Genomic DNA, 21873 nt, shown 5'->3' on the forward strand with positions numbered 1-21873 from the left:
CCAGTTATAAATCTAGCGTAAGGAGGCTAAAAATAGGACTTGCGTTTGTTTTCAAAGTGTTCTCCTGTTGAACTGATCACAAACGTGTACTGAGCACCCCCTGTGTGCATTACCGCTGCAGGCGCTGGACCGCGGGGGTGAACTAGACTGCTTCTGCCAAGGGTTCCAGTGAGAGAAACAGACACAAGCCATGAAAACAGATAGGCTGGAGAACTCCAGGTCTGAGAAGTGTTGCCAAGATGGGAAATGGTTGAGACCCTAGAGCATGACGTGGGGACGACAGTCACAGTCAGGGCCTCGGGGGGTCTCTGAAGAGCGGGGGGTCTCTGAGGAGGGGGCACCTGAGGAGAGGACTGTGGCGTGGCGTGTGGGGCGTGAGGCTTCTAAGAAGGAAGTGCAGCCACGAATGAGATGGGCATGTCCCTGGACCACGCGGGAAGTGCGGAGGAGGAGGAAGGATGGAGGCTGCTGAGGACAGGTGAGCACAGGTGAGGACAGGTGAGCACAGGTGAGGGCCAGGGAGGGGGGAATGGGCTGGAGGCCTCAGAGACCAGGGAGCTTGTGCAGGAAAGGATCAGAGCGGGCGAGCGGGCGGGAAGGGCGGTGCGGTCCTGGCGCGGGGATGGGGTCTGAGGATGAGTGAGGTTTCCCAGGAGGTGCGGGCGGTCATCGCTGACTCCAGGGATGGCTGAGGTGCGGGCTGACGTGGGGGAGGGCAGTGGACTTCTGGGGTCGAGAAATCAAGGCGCTGGGAGACCAGAGTACAGCACAGGTCATTGCCAAGGATGCTGAAGAAATAGGAGAATGATGACAGGAACGGCGCTGGAGAGGAAATGATGGCCACACGCTAGAGTCTTCTACGTGAGGGGCAGGGACCCGAGGGCGAGCAGGTACTGGAGGGAGCGGTACTGGGGCTTCGATCTAGGACATGCATTGGGAAGAAGTGTTTTCTGTATTGTGGTAAACGCACGTGACAGAAAACACACCACTTTAACCATTGTTAGGTGTGCGGCTCAGTGGTGCTAAGCCCATTCACTCTGTTTTCCAACAACCCTCACCTCCATCCACCTCCAGAGCTCTTCTTCTTCCCAAACTGAAACTCTGTCCCCATTAAACACTGACTTCCCCCCTCCCCCAGCCCCAGGCACCCACTGTTCTACTCCCTGTCTCTGTGAATGCGACTCTTCTAGGTTCCTCAGATAAGAAGAATCGTAAAATATGTGTCTTTTTGTGACTGGCCTAGTCACTTAGCATAATGTCTTCAAGGTTCCTCATGTTGTGTCCCGGGTCATACCTAAGAGGGAGGGTTTTGGGGGAAGACAGTGAGGAAGTGTCTTGGAAATGGCAACGGGAGCAAAGAGACACCCATGTGACTTCTAGGAGTGGACGTAAATGGTGCAATTTCAGCAGAAAAATGTCCCTGATTACCAGGGCCGTGGGAGAAGCACTGTCCTCGGAAGAGTTGCCACACTTCAGGGAGAGACAAGAGGGGAGGGACATCGGGGGACAATGTGGAGAACTAGGGGTGTCTTGCTGATGACTGACTGGGTCCCGGGGAGCACAGCGGGCGGGGTGGAGGGGCACCTGATGAGGTCAGATCACGGGACGAGCAGCCCTGCGCTGACCAGGACCAGAGACGCCCAAGGGGGTTTAACTGGGGGCTCCTGCATGTCTCGGGCTTCCAGCCCACAGTGGGACTTACAGAAGGATCGCTGGAAAACGTGAGCGATCGATCAAGAATTTTAAAAAGTCTGTGTAGTGGGAACGTAGGAAAAGCCATCGTGGGCTTTCAAGTCAGAGGTCCTTCCAGGCTGACCTTTGCACTTGTGAGGCCTGGACCAAATTCCCTCACCTTTCTAAGCCCCCCGCCTCCTCATTTGTATGATATGAGCCACACTGAGATTTGATAAAAGTAGTGAATGAGAGAATGTACACGAAAGGTCTCTGAAACCATGAAGTGCTAATCCAATGCCATAATTATTCCTCTGACTTAGTACTTACTGATGACACTTAATGTAAAAGACTATGGTAAGTCCTTAAATTGTGTTCTAAGATCATAAACAAATTGATCCTATGCCTTTGGGTCTCTATTTGGTGGCATCAACTAGCCAGGCCCCTACCTGTTCACTCTCAGACATCTGGCACCTTGACCATTCACCAGCCTACAAGCAACCTAAACTGCCTCTGAGGGAAGGCAAGCAATGACCAAAATAGCGGAGAAAAGCTAAGGATGGGAGGACTAGAGAAGAGGGATGTAAATTTGTTGGCTTGTCAATCAGAGCAAAAGAGCAGTTTTGTGCTTTCACTGGGGAAGCCCGAGGAAGGCCCGCTGGGGACGGAGCAGGAAGAGGTGTGGGTCCAGCCCTGGCTTGCCCACCGTCAGTCTTTGTGACCTCAGCAATCGGCCACCTCCCTGGGCCTCGGCTTTCTCACCTGCAAACTGAAGGAGCAAGATGCTCACTAAGCTCTTCTTGTTATTCTACGATGCTGTCATTCCCTGGGTGAACTATGAAAACATTACCAAATGAAAAAAGCCAGATAAAAAAGTCCACATATTATATGATTCTATTTATATGAAATGTCCAGAACAGGCAAATCTGTAGAAACAAAAAGTAGATCAGTGGTTGCCAGGGGCTGCAGGAGAAAGAGACTTGGTGAGTGACAATTAACGTGGGTAGGTTTCTTCTTAGAATGATGAAAATGGGAAAATGTTCTAAAGTGGATTACGGTGATAGTTACACACTGTGAATATACTAAAAGCCCCTGAGCTCTGCATGTCTAATGGGTGTGACCTTACATAAATCACTTGCCTGAGCTGAGCTGTTGGCCAAGTCATTCCCACTTTCTGTTTCATGAAGTTCATTTGAGTCGGGTACAGTAGCTAATTGGGCATTGTTCATTTTGTTGGGTGTGACAGTGGCATTCCATGACTGACAGCTGAGACACATCAGAAGAGGAAAGAAAAATACCCAAGGAAGAAGGGAGAGAGAAGACAGCGGGGACCAGCGGCCGTGCTGGGCTGGTGTGCCCGAGCAGAGACAATGCTGGGGAGACAGGGATAATAAGAGCATCCCACAGCGCAGGGGCGTGGTCCATAAGGGGACCGGTGCCTGGCTCCAGAAGGAAATGCTACGTCATAGCTCAGAACCACGGTATTTATCAGAAATCTTAAAGTGTGTATTTGGGGGGGAAAAGTGCCACGTAAATCCTTTCCCTGCACGTCCCAGCGCGGAATGCAGATGAACATGCCAGGCGTGTTACGTAGCATCCCAGGGCTCTCCTTCATCGACTGGGTTAGCACCGAGGTCAGGAATGCAAGCTCTTTCCCTGGTGAAAAGCACTAGAGTGCTCTTCGGCCCAGAGAATTACAATATTTATAGTCTTTCCTACAATCAGCAGGGGAGAAGTGGGTTCCCAAAGTGCATCCCGAGAAACAGAAATGCGTAAAAGGTAACTACTTACATTTCAGGTTTTATTTAATGGAGAAGACAATGGGTAAGCGCAATTAATGCCACGTAAGCCCTGTGTTCAGTCTCGAACGTATTTTATCTCTACCTCTGCCTTGAAAATCTAAATAAAACTAGAGCCTGCAGGGTATCGTGTATTACGCATGCTTCAATGAAACCCTAAGAATGTGAATTGAAATTTCATGTAAACACAGTGAGAAGGCGGCCATCTGCAAGCCAAGGAGAGGGGCCTCAGGAAGAACCAAACCTGCCCACACCTTGAGCTTGAACTTCCAGCCCCCAGAACCATGAGAAAATAAACGTCTGCTGTTTAAGCCACCCCGGCCTGTGGTATTTTGTTATGGCAGTCCTAGAATACTAATATAGTCAGGCATTAAATGATGTTAAAATATTGTTCGTTTTGTTGGGTGTGACAAAGGTATTGCTATAATTATATGGATATCATATTTTAAAGTGTGCTTACTATAAGGTTATCATGTTTCTTTTTTTTAAAATTAATTAATTATTTATTTATTTATTTATTTATTTATTTTTGGCTGTGTTGGGTCTTCGTTTCTGTGCGAGGGCTTTCTCTAGTTGCGGCAAGCGGGGGCCACTCTTCATCGCGGTGCGCGGGCCTCTCACTATCGCGGCCTCTCTTGTTGCGGAGCACAGGCTCCAGACGCGCAGGCTCAGTAGTTGTGGCTCACGGGCCCAGTTGCTCCGCGGCATGTGGGATCTTCCCAGACCAGGGCTCGAACCCGTGTCCCCTGCATTAGCAGGCAGATTCTCAACCACTGCGCCACCAGGGAAGCCCCTATCATGTTTCTTAAAAGTAACATTCGTTTTTGTTTTAACTGTCTTTAATAAATAACATTTATAATGAAGCTTCCTATCCTTGCCCCTAAATTATGAGCTGGAGCTACGGAAACTCTTATGGATGAGGCGGCCTTTCCTTCTCACAGGTGAGAGCAGGAACTCAGCCGGTGCTCCAGAAGCTCGCTGCACTCTGGCCCAGTCTGCTGGGGCGCTCCCGACCCACACTGTCTGCGGAGCACAAACCTCACGCACGGCAGGCCTGGATGAATACTTGTTGGTTGAAGAACTTTTCCACCAGTTACAGCAGATGGGTTATGAAATGTATTAGTGTATATGCAAATTAAGGATAATAAAAAGGTACAAAAAGGCATGTTCAGAAGTAACTAACTAGCCTTTTCTACTCTTTTCAGGTCTGTCTGGGCAAGTTTTCTCTCTTTGTCTCTTTTTTCACAGATTCTACTTTTCCCCACAGAAAATTCTCCATTATCCCTTACTGAATGGTAGCGTTGGGCTATTCAGACTTTGCCTCACGTACATTATTAGTTAGAATTTTCAACTGTGACGATGATCCTATTATAAATGATATGAGATATCCAGCTCCCATCCTATTTAAAGCTTTTAGGCTGTGAGTAATTTGAATCCCTAAAAGCCTTCAGCATCTGAGCTCTCATCCCCAAAACCTTTGTGTGTATCACTTCTCTCTGGCCCTTCTTCATTGGTACTTTTGGGGCTTGTTAACTGTCATTAAATTTTCCTGTTAGCATGAAAATGCGAAATGTTGAAATGGTGGATACCAAAAGGAAACTTGTTAGATCCTTCGATTTTATTTCCTATAGGAGATTATCTTTAATTGGATCTTTGGCCTGTCCTTCTGAATTTTTACTTTTTTTTTCCTTGAGAGTACATTATTTTTCTAAGAAATGTCATTGTTATTGGTTGAACTTATTTTCACACAGGCGGTTTCCTACAAGAACCTGGTAATACTCCACACTGACATCTCGGTTACAGATTAGAGGCAGGCCCACATATTCTGTAAAGGACCGGAGAGTAAATACGGTAGCCTCCGTGGGCTCATTACAGCTGTCAATTGCCCCATCAGCCCCAAAACTGTCACAGACATCACCCACATGAACGCGTGGGGCTGGGTGTCAATAAAACCTTATTCATGGACACCGAAATTTGAACTACATAAAATTTCTGTGTCACGAAATGTTCTTCTTCGATTTCCTTCCCCCAACGATTAAGAAAGCTAAGAACTACTGAGCTTCCGCGTTAGTGAACACCTGGAGGAGCTGGGAGGGTGGGGCACCAAGGGAGGGGGGCAGCTCCTCGCCCCTCCCCCAGGCCTTGCCCTCAGACTCCTTCCATTTGGCCGTTCCTGAGTTACTGATACCCTCCTCCCCGCCCAGCAAGAAGGGAACCTGCCAGGGCTGCCACTTTTCCCTGTGTCCCCAGCCTGCAGGCCCACTCCATCAAGATTTTGGACTTGCTAAGTTTTGTGAGCCAATTCCTCAAAAGCAATCTCTCTCTCCCTGTATATATATATATATAAAATAAGTAAATAAACAATGTTTAAAAATATAAAAACCTTTCTTAGTGCACAGCCCACAGAAGGACAGGCCGTGTTCTGGCTTTGGACATGGGCCTTAGTTAGCTGTAATAAATACACAGAAATGCTCAGCAGACTGTTTACAGCGTGAGAAAAGGAGGTGCAGGTTCTGTGGCAGAAATAGCCACTGATTAGGCTCCAGAATTTCCCGCCACGAGCCCCCGAAGTTTAGCGCCACAGCACAGACTCACGTTTCCGCCTCTAGCCCCCCGCCAGCCCCTGCTTTCAAAACACTCCAATCCAGCTGTCCCCTGGCATCACAACTGGAGCTCTCGTGGACGTCTCAGACTCCGGCGTCTAAACGGGCTCAAGTCCCACCCCCTGCCCCCGCTGTTTCCTCCCCCGTGGGCTTCGAGCCCATCCACGGTGCCCCAGCCACTCACATCCCAGGAGTCGCCTAGACTCTTCTTTTCACCTCACTCATTGGTAAGCTTGCGCCCTCCTCTCCAAACCCACTGCACACCCTCCAAAATGCATCTCCCTCTGCTCTATCCCGCCCAGATTTTTGGCTACAGTGGCAGAGATGAGTAGTTGCAATAGAGACCACATGGCCCTCAAGGCCTAAAATAGTTTTAAAATAGAATCCAGACTTTGTTAGTCCCCTCCTGTGCCCGTCAATGGTAACGCATGACACCAAAATAAAATCTCAACTCTTTATCAGAGCCTGCTTTTTCCCCTAACAATCTCCAACGAATGCACAACTTCCCCTCGGCCTAAATGCGCAAAGGTAGCGGTAACCACACCTTCTGACTCCATTTACTCTGTGGAGCTGTCCCCACGCGGACCCAAACCCGCGCCGTCTGGCTCCAGGCACGGGTCCCTCTCAACACCCGCACAGCAGCACCCTTCGCGCCACAGCTGTGCACAGGCTACGGTCACACAGACTGGGGTTGTTCTGGGACGCCCGTCGGTGGTCTGCTGCCGATCAGAACGGGCTAAGGGACAGGCCAGCACACGGTCACCCTGGTTCCACGCTGCCTTCGTGTTCCCAAGACAGTTCCCGGCGGCCGGGCCCATGGGACGTTTTTGTCTGCTGTTCCCAGGGGGTGTGTGACAGGATCTCTGCTCCTCAAGGTTTTGGTTTTCTACAATTTGCACCAAAATATCTCCTGAATTTTAGGGCCCCACGCCCTCGGCATGAAGGGTTCGATGGCTAGTGTGCTGAACAAGCAGATATAAAATTGAAATGGATTGAAATGTTTAATGGTGATGCATTTTGGGCTCTTTGTAGGGAACCACAGCCATTCGGTTCTCCTTTGGTGAGACCACATGAGGCAGTCAGACGCGGGGATTTAGGAATAAAACCCCCATCCTAAGGGATGCATAAAAAGGCTCATAAAGGACCAATTTCCATTAAAAAATAATCTCTATGCAGTCTCCTGATTCTCAGACTACTTTTGATAGATTTTAACAAATATGTGCTCTAAGTTAGAATTTATAGTTTTATTTCCTTCATGATTTTGAACAGATCATTAGAAGATAAGGGAAAAAATAATATGCCTTTTGGGGGTTAGTTTATGAGATGTGTTTACCACGAACAGGTGAGTTATGCACGTTACTAGATTTTGCATACTTTTTTTCATACCTCTTTGTGCCATTGTATTCACCCTCCTTTAACCCAAATTTATTCCACCTGGTCTGGTACGCTGTTCAGTCGTTTTTGTTAATAAGTACTTCATTTTGCCAAAAGAACAGTACAGAACTTCCCAGTCATTTAAAGGTCTAGAAGTAACTTACTTGCTTTAGCGGAAACTTAGCTCTAATGAGAATTTGATAAATTCTAGGTTGTTGTAAACTAGACCCCATAATTCTTTTTTTTTTTGGCCTCGCTGCACGGCATGCAGGATCTTAATTCCCTGACCAGGGATCGAACCTGTGCCCCCTGCAGTGGAAATGCGGAGTCCTAACCACTGGACCGCCAGGGAGGTCCCGAGACCCCATAATTCTTGTGCCTTGATTTAAACCTGCGTACAGATTGTAAAGAGTGCAGTCAGATGCTAGACCCGCAAAGCTGGCTCTTATCACGCTACAGAACTAAACACAGATGCATCTTGGGCCTCAGGGATGCAGGCCGGGATGCAGGCCGGAACGCTGTCCCACTGGCTGGGGAGGGGGCGGGCGATCAGGAGAGGCCTGCTACTCTAGAACCATCCAACTGCCCCCGGGACTACTATTTCCATTCTAAATTTAGAGCAGAACTTAATTGTTTCCATATATTAGTGAGGTCTTTTTTTAAAAAGAAACAAATGCTGAAGTCAAAATAAAAGAGCAGAGGGGTAACAGGAAATATACTGTAAAAATATTTAAATAACATGGAGATAACATTAAAATTACTCACAAACCCCACAGACTCTCCTCTTTAAAGATCAACTAGCTGTCCTTTCCAGAAAATATTGTTAGCCTTTTCTTCATATTTCCTAATATGGTTTTCTTGTTGCCAACATCTTATAATAAACCCTAGTGGATATAACACCAAGTAGCTAGATGTGAATTTTGCTGAGAGCAGACTACTTTGGATGTAATTCTTCCTGCCATTAAAATTTATTTATTTATTTATTTGGATTTATTTGGTCTAAAAAAACAAAGATTTTGGCAAAATATGAATGCATAAACTTATTTAGTAATATTTTCATAGATATTAAGTCATAGGTATAGGCATTTCATATCAAAGAACTTTTTTCAGCACCTTGTTTGAATGGTAAAAGTTTTAGAATCTGTACCAGATATAAATATATCAAAATATGTGTTTAAAATCAGATTATCCATGTTCAGGGGCCTAAAATAATGATGGATAAATATTAGAGGAATAATGATAACAGCTACCACTTAACTGAATACTCTCGTAAATGCTCTACTGTACATTTCTTGTTATAAAGTAAGTGTAATTATCCCCGTTGTACATATTTGGAATCCGAGGCTCACAGAACTAGCAAGCAAAGTCAAAATTCAAACCCAGTTCTCTTTCATTCCAGTGCTCATGCTTTTTACATCACACAACTGCAATCTGAAGCAGGAAGAGTTGCAAGGATTATAATGTACTTCTTTTCCTTCTTTAAACTCACAAAACATGTATTGCATTTTATATTCATACACGGCAAAATTTTGAATGTTCGTTTTCTAAATTGCATTGGAAACAAATGATACTATAGAAAGATAAAAAATGTGATTCCAAGATAGAAGAAAAAGAAACTTAATTCAAGAAAAATGGTAATAGGTCAGCTCCTGAGCAACAACTAAAAATGTTAGATGGATAACTGAAATCCCATTTCTAAAGACATCAAAGAGCTGTGGAGGCAAAAAGGCTGAATTACCTAAAGTGTCTGAGGGAGAGCTCCTCCCCAGGGAGCAGTCTGTCACCGTGTGTCTCCTTCCCTGAGGGCGTATGTGGACTCTGGGCATGGGCTGAGGCTAGAGTCTCAGATGGGAGAGCACATCTCCCTTCAATAACAAGGTCTCCCCCAGACACACAGCTGCCCTCCTCGTGACCTTTACCAGACCGTGGAAGCCACCTGGGGAAGGCAGGGGCAGAAAGAAGCCTCTGAAGGTGAGACCGAGTCTCCTAGTCTTTCAAGACTGAGGAGATAGAAACCCGTTAGGCTCTAAATCCGAAGCCCAGGAGAAAACACTTGAGGAATGGGAAGTAACTGAGGTTACGTAAGTCTTACTAAAATTGCAACCCGTCCCAACCCATTTCAATACCTGTTAGGACTGAAGTCATCAGCTACTCATTCTCACAGAGCAAATCCCTCCAAGGGAGATTCCTTGCTGGTGGAAGATGTAATCCAAACCTATACGGTTTCTTTATATATGATGTCTACATACAACAAAAATTACTAGATACGTGAAGAGACAGAAAAATGTGATCAATGATTAAAAAACAAACAACAGGTACAGGCTCATAAAAACCTCAACACTGGATTTAGTAGGTAAGAATTAGATGGAAAAACTGATGAAAACATGGAGAATTTCATCAGAAAATTGAAATGTATTAACAAGCATCAAATGGACATACTACATTTAGAATAAAACAGTTTTTGAAATTAATGATCACTAGATGGTTTAACAGAAGACTGGGCACAGCAGAAGACAGGTCACGTGAACTAAAACACACGTTAAAAGAAAGTATTCAAGTTGAAGGAGAGACAAAAAATGGACAAAACCTAGGATCGAATAAAAGATATACGTATGATTTGAGTCTCAGAAGCAGGAGAGAAAGGGAGAAAACTGCTAAGAAGCAATATCTGAAGAGATATTGAGTGAAAAATTTCCAAAGCTGATGAAAGAGATCAGTTCACAGATACAAGGAGCCCAGTGAATCCAAAGCAGGACAAATATAAAACCACACCTAGGCACATTGTGTTCCAACAGTGGCAAGCCAAAAACAAAGAGAAAAATTTTAAATGAGCCAGAGAAAGAAGATATGTCACCTTCATAGAAGCATGACTTTTCAGCAGAAACTACAGAAGTCGAAAGGTAATGGAATGAGAGTGTAAAGGCAAGGCACAGATTGGGATTTGCAACACACACACAGATAGACAAACAGATACACACACACATTTTTGACAATAACTTATATCCAGCATATATTAAAAACTCTTACAAATCAATAAGAAAAACACAGACCATACAACAGAAAAATAGGTCAAAAACTTGTAGAGGCAGTTTACAAGAGAAGATATACAAATGGCTGAAAAAGATGTTCAGCATCATTAGTAATCAGGGAAATACAAATTAAAACCACAATGCTAAACCTCTATGGACACCAGAATGACTACCATTAAATCAGTGGACAATACTAAATGCTGGTGAGGATGTGAAGCAATATATGTTGCTGGTAGGGGTGTAAGTTGGTTTGGCGTGTAAAAACCGCCAGTATCTAATAAAGCTACACATATACTGGATCTATTACCCAGCAATTTCATTCCTGAGCATCCAATGGAAATCAGGGCTTAATGTTTATCAAAAGACATGAATAAGAATGTTCACATTAGCATTATTCACGGTGGAAACAACTCAGATGTCCTTTAGGAGTGGAATGGAGGGACTTCCCTGGTGGCGTAGTGGTTAAGGATCTGCCTGCCAAGGCAGTGGACACGGGTTCGAGACCTGGTCCGGGAAGATCCCACATGCCGCGGAGCAACTAAGCCTGCGAGCCACAACTACTGAGCCTGCGCTCTAGAGCCCGTGAGCCACAACTACCAAGCCCGTGTGCCACAAATACTGACGCCCGCGTGCCTAGAGCCAGTGCTTTGCAACGAGAGAAGCCCGCACACTGCAACGAAGAGCAGCCCCCGCTCTCCGCAACTAGAGAAAGCCCGCGCACAGCAATGAAGACCCAACATAGCCAAAAACAAATAAATTAAAACAACAAAAAAAAGAGAGTGGAATGGATACGTGAACTGGTGTGTATTCACACAAAGGAACACTGCATTGAAAAATAACAATATATGCAACAGTGAATGAATCTCAAAAACATAATGCTGAGCTAAAGAACCAGCTGCAAAGAATATGTACTGTCTAATTCTAGAAGAGGTTCAACACCAGGCACAACTAATATGTGGTTTGGGAACTTACAACAGTGGATACCTGTGAGTATTGGCTGGGAGGAAGCAAGAGGGGATGTTACGGATACAGGTTGAGAATATCCGGTATCTTGATCTAGAGCAGTGGTGAGCCCCCAGGGCACACTTGACAATGCCTAGAGACATTTTTGGTTGTCATTTCCAGGGATGGTATGCTACTGGCATCCAGAGGCAGAGGACAGGGGTGCTGTTAAACATCCTGCAACGCACAGTTCAGCCTCCCACTGGGAGGCCGTCAACCCAAAATGTCCACAGTGCTGAGGTTGAGAAATCCTGATGCAGATAATGGTAACACGAGGGTAACTGAGAACGTGTACACTTGACTATAATTTATAACAAACGAAGTTAAAAAAATCAGGACTCTCACAAAAATAGCTATAGTTCCTCACTGAGATTTAGAAAATGTACATGAAACTTCGTTTCCATTTTATAAATAGTCTAATTTATTAAAGAGTCCTAACCACCTGAACTTGCCAGGAATTGCATTAAGCCTGGAAGAACTAGACTCTTTGTGTGCAGTCCCTATTAAATGGAAAAAAGTATCTACACCTTTCTATATAGCAGGAGATGCACAAATTAGAATCTGGGTTATCACAGAAATGGATATTTGTAGAAACACAATAAGGGTATATGGTAAAGTCCATACATCTGGGTTTCTCTTGCAACCACTACAATACAAATAGAGAAAAACATACATGTACTTTTAAAAACAATAGTCTCATAACCTTGATTCCAAGGATAATAACTTCTTGCCATTAATTATCAACAAGACTTTTACATAAATTAAGGAATCTACTGGTCCCTTAAATCTTATTATCACCACACCCTGAGACACAAAAGTCACTTAGAAGGGTTGCGTAGGGCATGGGTTGCACAATTCTTTCCAGTGTCTTGCATAAACGGAACAGCTATACAAGCCTGTGTGGATCTAGCCAAACAGCCCCAGAAGGGCTGGAACTGCTGGGAGTGTTGCAGCCTTAGAACGACGGGCACCACAAACTCGTGTTCTAGCTCTGGAGCAAATACCGTCCAGTTAACATCAGAGGTGATAGGGGCATAAACAGAGACAAACCAGAGAAAAAGATGTTTCCCTCCACTTCACCGTTGGGCTGAGGTGCACGTGGTCAACCCAGGACCTCAGGAAGTCCAACTGCTGGGTGACTTTGCATGAGATGCTGTCGTCTAAAATCCAAACACCGATACGTACTTGAGAAGGATTTTACAATGTAAAGTAAAATTAATTAATAACTAGAAATTGAGCATTCCCAAACCATCAAGGTCAACTGGCTGTAATAATCACTGAAATAACTCGAGTGAAATATCACTGCTGGGCAGCAGAGCATATTACTGATTCTTCACAGATGACTCCTCATGCAAATAGCTGGAATCTAATCAGCAGGAGTCTGTGAATTCATAATCACGGAATATCACCTTGGGCACTCAGTCATATCAGGCTTGGCTGTGAAGAGCTGCTGCAGAAGCCCATTCAATGGTACTGGGAACTGACTCACCCCGTGCAGCGCTGTCTAAACTCTCGAACTGGCTGCTCAAGGTAACATTCAGGGACCATCTCAGCAGCGCTGGGTCGTCAGTGACTCACTTGTACTGTACTAAATGCTAGGCTCTGACTCGGCGTGAACCCTGTTAGTTGCTGCTGACACTACAGGTATTTGAATAGACGCTCACACTGTGAGTCACCTGTTTGCTGTACAGAACACCGATTGGCAATGTTGCCAGTTGAACAGTGATTCACGTTAGAATCGTAATGGGACCTGACTTGATACGTGTGATTTCAAAACTCAGTTCTGCTGGACTGGCTTGGGAGCCTGCTAGAAAGTCACTCCCCGCTTAATGCCCTGGATTTCTGTCTAAGAACATGTGTCCAGAGAGGCAAAATCAAGGGTAAGACGTCGCGCTCACGACTGGAGAAGACCATGGCTTCCTTCTTCAAGGACGCAGGCACGGTTCCTATAAGTGCCTTCCCTGGCAGATACAGCATTCCTGTAAATAACTTTGCAAGGCCAGACACGCACGTGAAAGGCTCTGCCATGTAATTTCTAAACCGCTTATGTGAGGTCTGGACCTTTAAGCCACCACCTGCGTCTGTTCATGAAAGGTGAATGTCATTAGACGGCCACATGCAGAAATGAAAAAACAGCAGAACTTTCGGAAGTGCTGTTCAAGTGTCTGGAACGAAACCAGTCACCTGGCAATTGCATTAAAATAAGAAAGCTTTTTTTCCTTTTTCATGCTTGCTTGTCTACAAAATCTGGAATAATAAAATCTCCTGGTATGTAATCTTGAAAGACTTTCCTAAAAAGATCTCTTACAGGAACCTTCAATTTTTAAACATTTAAGAAAAGCTCAAAACTGATTTCTAATGTAAAACCGCTGCAAGGGATTAACAGAATATGCAGCCAAATGTGGGATCTTAAATTCTAACCCTGGCTCTACCTCTTGCTTGATCTGGGACCTTCCCATACCTCAAACAAGTCATGTGGTCATACCTTCTGATGTGAGGGACCGTGATAAAGTGGTCGGCCAGCAGTAGCCACATTACAGCCCGGCCTTTCATATGTCGCTGATATCACATGCTTGTATATTTTTTCCTTATATCATACCTTCTGGTTTCCTATTTGTTAAAGGTTCATAAACCTGCAGTAAACAGGAAATCACCTGTGCAGTGTGTAAGAGGCCTGGGCAGAGTCAGAAGACCTAATTCTAATCCCATTTAGGCCTCTATTTAGCTGCAGATATCTGACCTTTAACCTCTCTGAATGTTTCCTCACTGGTAAAGTGAAGGAGGTACATAAGTAATCTGACTTTTATCATTCTATATTTTTGATATCAAGGGCATTTTGGCTAATATGTTTACAATGATCTTAGAGAAGTTAGCATGTCTAGCTCCTAAGTTTCCACACTCTCTTAAGTAAAACTGACTCAGGGCAATATTTTAATGCAGACATCGGATTTTCTGTATATACCATGACCTAATACGTAGTTTTAATGCGTATCTGTTTTACAAAGTAAAATATTTTTAAGGTTAGAGATAATTTTCTTAAAATGTTATTTGAATCGTATATACGTCATAATTATTTGAAATAAAAGGGCCCAGATGATGTAGAAATGTATTGTTTTTAAATTTAGATACTGACATAGAAAACATTTTCTATTTTTCTAATTTTGACGGACATCTTCTATTTCATCACGTATACTCTTTATAACAAACAAAATGTGCATTTTGTTCCTGATCTTTTAATTTTGAAGTCTACTTAGCCAATTTAGCACCAATACAATAACAATAGTAATAGTAACTTTTGTTTGGTATGTGTCAGAGCTCTGCTGTATTAATTTACTGAATGCTGGCAGCCAACCTGTGAGGCAGGTATTTTTCTTATCCCCATTTTACAGATGATAAAACTACGGCACCGAGAGGTTAAGCAACTTGCCCGAGGTCACACCGCTAGGCTGAGATTTGAATCTAGACAGTTACTGAGTCCAGGGCTCTTACCCATTACGCAATATTGCCCCTCATGTGCGATACTGATACTGATACAAAAGACGCCACTTAAGGAACAGGAGATAAACCGGACGAAACCCAGTAGAAAATCAGGTTGTGAGTAAAAAACTAAGAGTTTACAGATAGAGTCTTTCCATGACACAACTCCTTTGCCAAGTCTGGGGAGGAATTCACACTATTTCGTGAACTCGGACCCCTGTTTGGTCAGTTCCACAATCTGGAACCACCAGAAGCGAAAGAAGCCAAGCCACGCAGGGGCCCTGCGACCTGCGCTCCAGAGGAGGGGGGACTGACCCAGGACGGTAACGAGACGGTGCAGAAGCTCCCCGCCTCCGGGGCCACCGCGAGCTCCCGCGGGCGAGTGACTGCTGCTGGCCGCCTGTGGACGAGGGGCGCTCCGCCCGCGCTGCGGGCACCGGCTGCGGTCGCCGCAACCCGCGCCCTCCGGCCAATCGGCTGGGCGGGGGCGGACAAAGAGCGCTCGGCCTCGGCCGGATTCTCCCGAGGAAGGGATGTGGGAGCGAGTTCCCGCGGAGCGCCCGCCCCCTCCCGGCCAGAAACTCGGCCTCGGCGCTCACTCCTCCACCCGGCCCGCCTAGGGGGCGCGGGGGGCTGAGCTGCTGGCGGGGCCGCGTCCCCCGCCCCGCGCCCGCGTCCTTTGCCGCCGCCGGGCTCGCTCCGCGCCGCGGCCGCCCGCCCGGGCTCTCTCTCCTCGGGCGCTGGCGACTCCCGGAGGCTCGCAAAGCCGCTCGAGTCCCCGCGCGCTGCCCCTCCCCAGACCCCTCCCCCGCCGCCCATCCCTTCCCGCCCACTCCCCCCGCTGCGGGAGGGCCCCGGGCGCACCAGCCAAGCCGGCCGGAAGCCCGCCGCCTCCGCGACCCCTCCCCCGCCCACTCTGCCCACACCTGGGGGAGGGGGAGTCGCCGCGCCCGCCGAAGCCCAGTCCCTGCCGCGCGCCGCCGTCCCGGAGGTCCCCGCAGCCCGGGCGCCACACTCGTTCCAACTTCCGAGCGCAGCCCCGAGAGCGCGGAAGACTCAATCGCCGGGTTCCCGCAAGAAAAATACCCGCGGCGCCCGCCTCCCCCCCCCCCGCCCCCCTCGGCTCGGGCAGAGCGTGGGGACGGTTCTGTCCATTCGGTTTTCCGAGCTTCAGTGGCGACACCGAGTCAGGCCCCCGGGGTCCGCGGCGGGCGCCCGCTTCCCGCCCGACTCCTCGGGTCCCCGCCGTAGTGGCGCGTCTCCGCGGCGATTCCGGGAGCGTCTCCGCTTCCTTCCCACCTGCGCTCAGACCGCCCGCCTCCGGCGCCCGGGGTTTCCCAGGTCTGCTTCGGGTGTCAGTAGCCCACCCACTCGCTGGCGCCCGACCACCGAGTTCGAACCGTGCGGACGCCCCGGCGGAGCCCCTTGAGACACGGTCACGCCCCAAGCCCCGCACGCCCTGCACGCTGACCCGCTCCCGCCACCGTGGTCCAGCCCAGCGTGCGCGCCCCGCCCGGCCCCGGCCACCTCCCGGCCCGAGGCCACAGGGCGAGTCCGGGAGGGAGAAGGGGGCGTTGAGGAAGTGGCTACTCACGCTTCCACTGTCAGCCCCGCGAGCCCGAGGGGGAGCTGCGGCCCGCGCGCCTCCGTCCGCTGTGCGCATGCGTCCCGCGAGTGCCTTATTTTTATGATAATTCTAGGTGCTGCCCTCGCTACGCCCGCGATAGCTCTCCCCGGCTTTCCTCTTTCTCTGGCTCTCCGTCTTTCCTGTCGCCTTCTTCTCCCCCCCGCCTCCCTCGCCTCTGCCTCTCCCCGCCCCTCCCTCCCCCCTCCCCGGCCGGGCCACCCAGGGCTCGCTTCCCTCCCGCGGCGGCGCGCTCCTCTGCGGCGGGGCTTGGGGCGGGGGGCTTGGGGCGGGGGTCCCCATCCATGCCGAGACCGTGGTTCCCTTTTTCAGCCCCGGGTTAGGAAGTACCGAGAGTGTGGGCGCCGCAGAGCCCCCTCGGCTCTCTCTATGCTTGGCGCGCGGGGGCCGAGCGGACCCCCGGCGTGCGGGAGAGCGCGCTGGGATCTTGTGAATGGAGCGGGCGGGGGGAGGCACCCGTGTGTGCGCGCGGGGTGCGCGGCGCGCCGGGGTGCTCGTACCCGGAGGGTCCGGCCGTGGACTCTCCGCCTCTGGAGGCCGGTCCCCAACATCTCCCTTTCCCCGGGGTGCTTCTCCAGCTCTACCCCCGCCCCACCCGGCTGCAGCCTCCGCCTCTGGAGGTACCAAACTGGAAAGGGGTTCCTTGCCCCCTCCCCGCCTGCCGGAGCCGAAGGTCCCACCTGGCTGGGTGGCGGGGGGCTTGGCTAACTCCCGACTCCGGAGTCCGGGGAAGGGGGGGACCCGGAGGGTGGCGGGAACCCCGCCGCCGCCGCCGCCCAGCTCTGCGGGTACGGAGCCCTGGAGCCCCCGGTGTGCCCTCGGGAGACGCGGTCCGACCTCCGGGCCGTGCGCCCGAGCTCGGCGGGCTAAACTGAAGCTGGAAGCCGACCTGACACTAAAATAACATCACGTCATTTCCTCCCTGGCCTCCCGAGCGCGCCGTAGCCGGGGGCTGGGGAGTGGGAGCGCGAGGAGGGGGCGGAGGCTCGTCTGGGGGAGGCTTGGAGGAGGGGCAGGAGAGCGATGCGTGAGTTCGAGAAGCGGCTTCGGGGAGGACGGGGGCTCCCCCGGCCCCGTTCCGTAGGCTCTGGGAGGAAGTGGCCCGAGAAGAGTAGCTTCGAGGGTCTCCTGGGGGGAGGGGTGTCCGGCGGGCCGCCGGCGCCTTTTCCGTGAGCGTTCTCGGCCGGGTCTCGACCTTCCCACCCGTCCCCCTCCCCTTCTCCCCTTGCTGGCGGGATCCCCTGCTCGCCCCACGTGGAGTGGGTCAGTCGGGGTTAGGGAGGAACCCGGGAAACTGGCGTCCCGCTGAGGCCGCGGATTGGGCGGCGGAGACCACAGTACTCACGGGCATGGGCGAGCTCTGCCCGGCGCCGGCGTCCTCTTCCCGGGGCAGGCGTCCCCCTGGGGGTCGGCCGGGCAGTGCCAGAGCTGCCCTGAGCAGGAGCGAGAGGCGGCCCGGCCGCTCCTCCTGGCCCGGCGCGAGCCCAGCGGCTGGCAGGGCGGGGAGCAGGAGAGAGAAGTCCGGGCGCCGCCGGGGAGCCCCAGGAAGGGGTCGCTGGAGAAGGTGAGCGAAGAAGCGCGCGAGGCCGGAGAGCGTGCCGGAGAGGAGGCCGAGCAGCTTCGGGGCAGCGGGCGAGCCTGGGAGCTGTGCAGGGCCGGCGGCGGGCAGGGCGAGAGGAGGGGGAGGAGAGAAACAAAATCACACACCGTCACTGTCGGGTCTCGCTACAGACTGAAGAGAAGGTGCAGAGTGCCAGTTACTGCGGCATTTCGAGGCATTACTTTCGGGGTGCAAGAGAAGGTCGGTGAGAGCAAAAGCAAAGGCCTCTGCTTAGAAGGGGAGATCCCCTTCTCTCCTTTCTCCCCTCTCTTCCCTGCTTCCCCTCCCTCCCATTCTCCCCCCACCCCTTTCAAACTCCTTGCTACTCAGAGTGTGGTCCCTGGGCCAACAGCTTGGATAATACCCAGGAGCTTGTTGGGAATGCAGAACCTCAGACCCTATCCTGACCTGGTAGTGCCCAGAGCTCTACCAGAAGTTGGTATGAGGTTACTAGGTACTTGTGATAGGTGTCCAGGGGAGGCTTGGATACAGGCAGAAGACTGAGGGGTCCTCAGGCTGGCGGAAAAGGGACTGGCGATGTGACTTTGGTTGTGCTGGGTGCGGGGGTCAGGGGAGACCAGGACTTAAGAGCACAGTCTGCAGGCCCCCTTTCCACACTCGCTGTGTCCATCTTATTTCCACGAACACAGGCCTTTCCACCCTCCACTTGTTGCTTGGGAGAGCTAAGCAGCCGAGGTTAAGATAAAAGTATTATTTTCTTGGAAAGCATAGGGAAACATTAATTTAGAAGTCAGAGGCCCAGGGGTCCAGACTCATCCTTGAAATGAACTCCATGGCAAACCTTGGGAGATTCTTTATTCTTTGAGTTGGTCTGATTCATTTACGAAGTAAAAGATTGAACTCAGTGGCTTATTAATTTATTAATTAATTAATTTATTTATGGCTGTGTTGGGTCTTCGTTGCTGCGCTCGGGCTTTCCCTAGTTGTGGCGAGCGGAGGCTACTCTTTGTTGCGGAGCGTGGGCTTCTCATTGCGGTGGTTTCTCTTGTTGCGGAGCACAGGCTCTAGGTGCGGGGGCTTCAGTAGCTGTGGCACGTGGGCTCAGTAGTTGTGGCGCGCAGGCTCCGTAGTTGTGGCTTGCGGGCTCTAGAGCGCAGGCTCAGTAGTTGTGGCTCGCGGGCTCTAGAGTGCAGGCTCAGTAGTTGTGGCGCACGGGCTTAGTTGCTCCGCGGCATGTGGGATCTTCCCGGACCAGGGCTCGAATGCGTGTCCCCTGCACTGGCAGGCAGATTCTTCACCCCTGCGCCACCAGGGAAGTCCCTCAGTGGCTTTTTAAGCTCAACCGCCTCGTTCAGGCTCTCGTTTTGGAGCTCTCAGGGCTTCTTGGTCCACTAATACTTAGTGAAGTTACAAACCGGAACCTAACTCAGCCAATCCAAACAGCCCCCTCAAGCAAAACAAAAAGGGAATTTAAGCTGTTGGTGAAGAGCGAGAGAAGTGGTTGCCAAGAAAAATGAAGGTGGAGGCGGGAAGCCGCGAAGGCGAGGGACCGGGCGGCGAGGCGCGGGTCCCCGGGGCGCGGCTGCCGCTCTCCAGGGTCCTGACGGCGGGAGCGGCCTCGGGGGCTTGGCGCGGCCCCCACCCCGCTCGGCCATGGCCGGGCCCGGCCTGCTTTCTTCCGCCGGTGGATGTCTTGTGGGAAGCGGGTGTCGGAGGGAACAAGGCAACCTAGCAACCCATTCTCATGCATGAGGCCCTTCCTGGGCCGCCGCCGGCCGCGTCGGCTGATTCGTCGTTCCCTCGTTTGTATGCTCCCGGCGAGAGTGGAGCTCGCTTTGCATTTCCGAGTAAGTTCACACTCTTTCGCTTCCCCTCATTACCCTTTCCTAGAGAACGGGGTCGTTCGCCCGGTATGTTCTTTCTCCGCGTGCAGACGGGCCTCTCCCCTCCCCCACTCTCTGGACAGGCGCCGCGTTTATTTCAGGGGTTGGAGCTGGGAGCCCGGGAGGCTCCTGGATAAGCGCCAGCAGCTCGCTCGAGGGGGAAATGAGCGATTCGGAAAACGCTCGGAGCGGCACTCGGCGCCCAGCGGCTGTCTCCCGGGGAGGGCCGCAGGCGCCGCGCCCCTGGCCGGGGGTGGGTGGGAAGGGGGGCTCGGCCGCGGCGGCGCCCCTGGACGCGGGCGGGCCGCTGCTGACCCCGTGCGCACCTGCGGGGAGCGTGGGCCGTCGGCCGCGTCCGCTCCAGCGCGGCGTCCGTGGCCGCAGGCACCCCAGCGGACGCGGCCCCCGGCCGGAAGGACCGTATGCTAAGGAGGCCCAGAGAGAAGCGCCGCGGTTCCCGGCGGCCCGGAGCTTGACCGCTCCGCCCGCGGCCTTCCCGACCGGCTTCAGGCACGCGCTGCACGAGGCGGAGAGCGCACGCCCGGCTGCCGGGGCCCGAAGGGCACGCCCCCGGCCCTGCGTGGGTCCCGGCATTTGCGTCTCCAGCTCAGGTTTCCGAATGGTTTTCCGAGAACGTGTGAACCTGTAACCTGACTCTCCCCCTCCCGCCCCAGCCCTGCTTCCCGAGCCGCTTGATGCCCCTTGCTGGGCACGCTTCATTAGTCATCCCGCTGCGCTGCTGCGCTCCGAGACAGAGACGCTTGGGAGGGAAGCCGGGGAAATGTTCCGGCAGAAGGGAAGTCCCAGACTCAGCCCCAGAAACGCCAAGCCCGGCTCCTGTGCGTCTCCGGAGAAGTCCACCTTTCCCTCTTCCCTGGCGTGGTCTTTTCCCTCCGGATGAGTAGCCGGCTGCCCAGTTCTGTCTCCTGTCTCCGCGAGGGACGGAGGCTTCTCTGACTGGCGGGGCTGTGAAGCATGACAGGTGTCGGGTGCTGAAACGCGTCCACTTCCTTCGGTCGTTCTAGCAAGGTCAGAGCACGGAGTGTCAATGTAGCCCCAAAATTCGGTCTGAGCAGAGGACTTCAGCCGCCGGCGGTACTGATCACTCCAGAAAGTCCTGCCTTCCTTTCAGGCCAGATTCTAGTTGACGGTCTGAAAGTTTCAAAAACTTAGCCGCCAAAGGGAATCATCTTGGCATCCGTATTCCTGAAAGCACTGCTCCTTAGGGATCCGGAAGACTTAGGGAGTACCTTATTCTGATCGAGTGTCCACTCGCCTAGTTGATCATGTTGGTTATTGAACCATGGAGAGGAGAAAATCACACCCCTAATCAATACCAACAAAGTCTCACCCCTTTAAAAGGCAAATTGAAAATTTTTCATTCACCCCTAAATAGTACCCTTTCATAAAGGAAACCTCCATGGCAGAATTAACCCACTTTATTACCAAAACATTCTGAGAACTTTAGAATTAAAATCACAGTCAGAATGGAAATTGAAATTAGATTTAATTTTATGAGATGACCTATTTTTTCCTGAACTTTATTTTAAAAAATTCTATTTTGCTGTGGTTTAGCCGTACTATACATTTTAATTTTCTATTGTTTGGACAAGTCATTTTTCCACTTGGATCTAAGAATCTAATTCAGAGTGATTGAAAACTATAGAGGCAAATCTTTGCTTGTGCTGACTGTAAATCATGCAGATTGGAAAAGCAACAATAAATAAGACAAACAGACCATGGATACTAGAGTCACAGGTTAATATTAATTTGAGGCCAACTGAACAATTAATCAAACGTTTCTATTAAGGTTCACTTAGAATTTTAAT

General features: G+C 50.6%; 1 protein-coding gene and 1 long non-coding RNA gene across 4 annotated transcripts in view; one reads left to right on the plus strand and one right to left on the minus strand.

The window, feature by feature from the left end:
* Nucleotides 1-21873, minus strand: part of RGS20 (regulator of G protein signaling 20) — a 78649-nt gene that overhangs the window by 33702 nt on the left and 23074 nt on the right. Inside the window, exon 2 of one of the 3 annotated variants that reach the window (XM_059901276.1) lies at nt 17946-18245. In XM_059901276.1, the coding sequence (XP_059757259.1) occupies nt 17946-18245 (300 nt within the window). Of the gene's footprint in view, nt 1-16549; nt 16639-17945; nt 18256-21873 lie in introns of those variants that run through there. The other 2 variants (XM_059901277.1, XM_059901278.1) reach the window with 2 other exon arrangements.
* Nucleotides 18107-21873, plus strand: part of LOC132351493 (uncharacterized) — a 30608-nt gene continuing 26841 nt past the window's right edge. Inside the window, exon 1 of the long non-coding RNA XR_009498360.1 lies at nt 18107-18164. This is a non-coding gene — a long non-coding RNA (uncharacterized LOC132351493). The remainder of the gene's footprint in view (nt 18165-21873) is intronic.

This window comes from Balaenoptera ricei, chromosome 17 (genome assembly GCF_028023285.1).
Source record: "Balaenoptera ricei isolate mBalRic1 chromosome 17, mBalRic1.hap2, whole genome shotgun sequence".
NCBI lineage: Eukaryota > Metazoa > Chordata > Mammalia > Artiodactyla > Balaenopteridae > Balaenoptera > Balaenoptera ricei.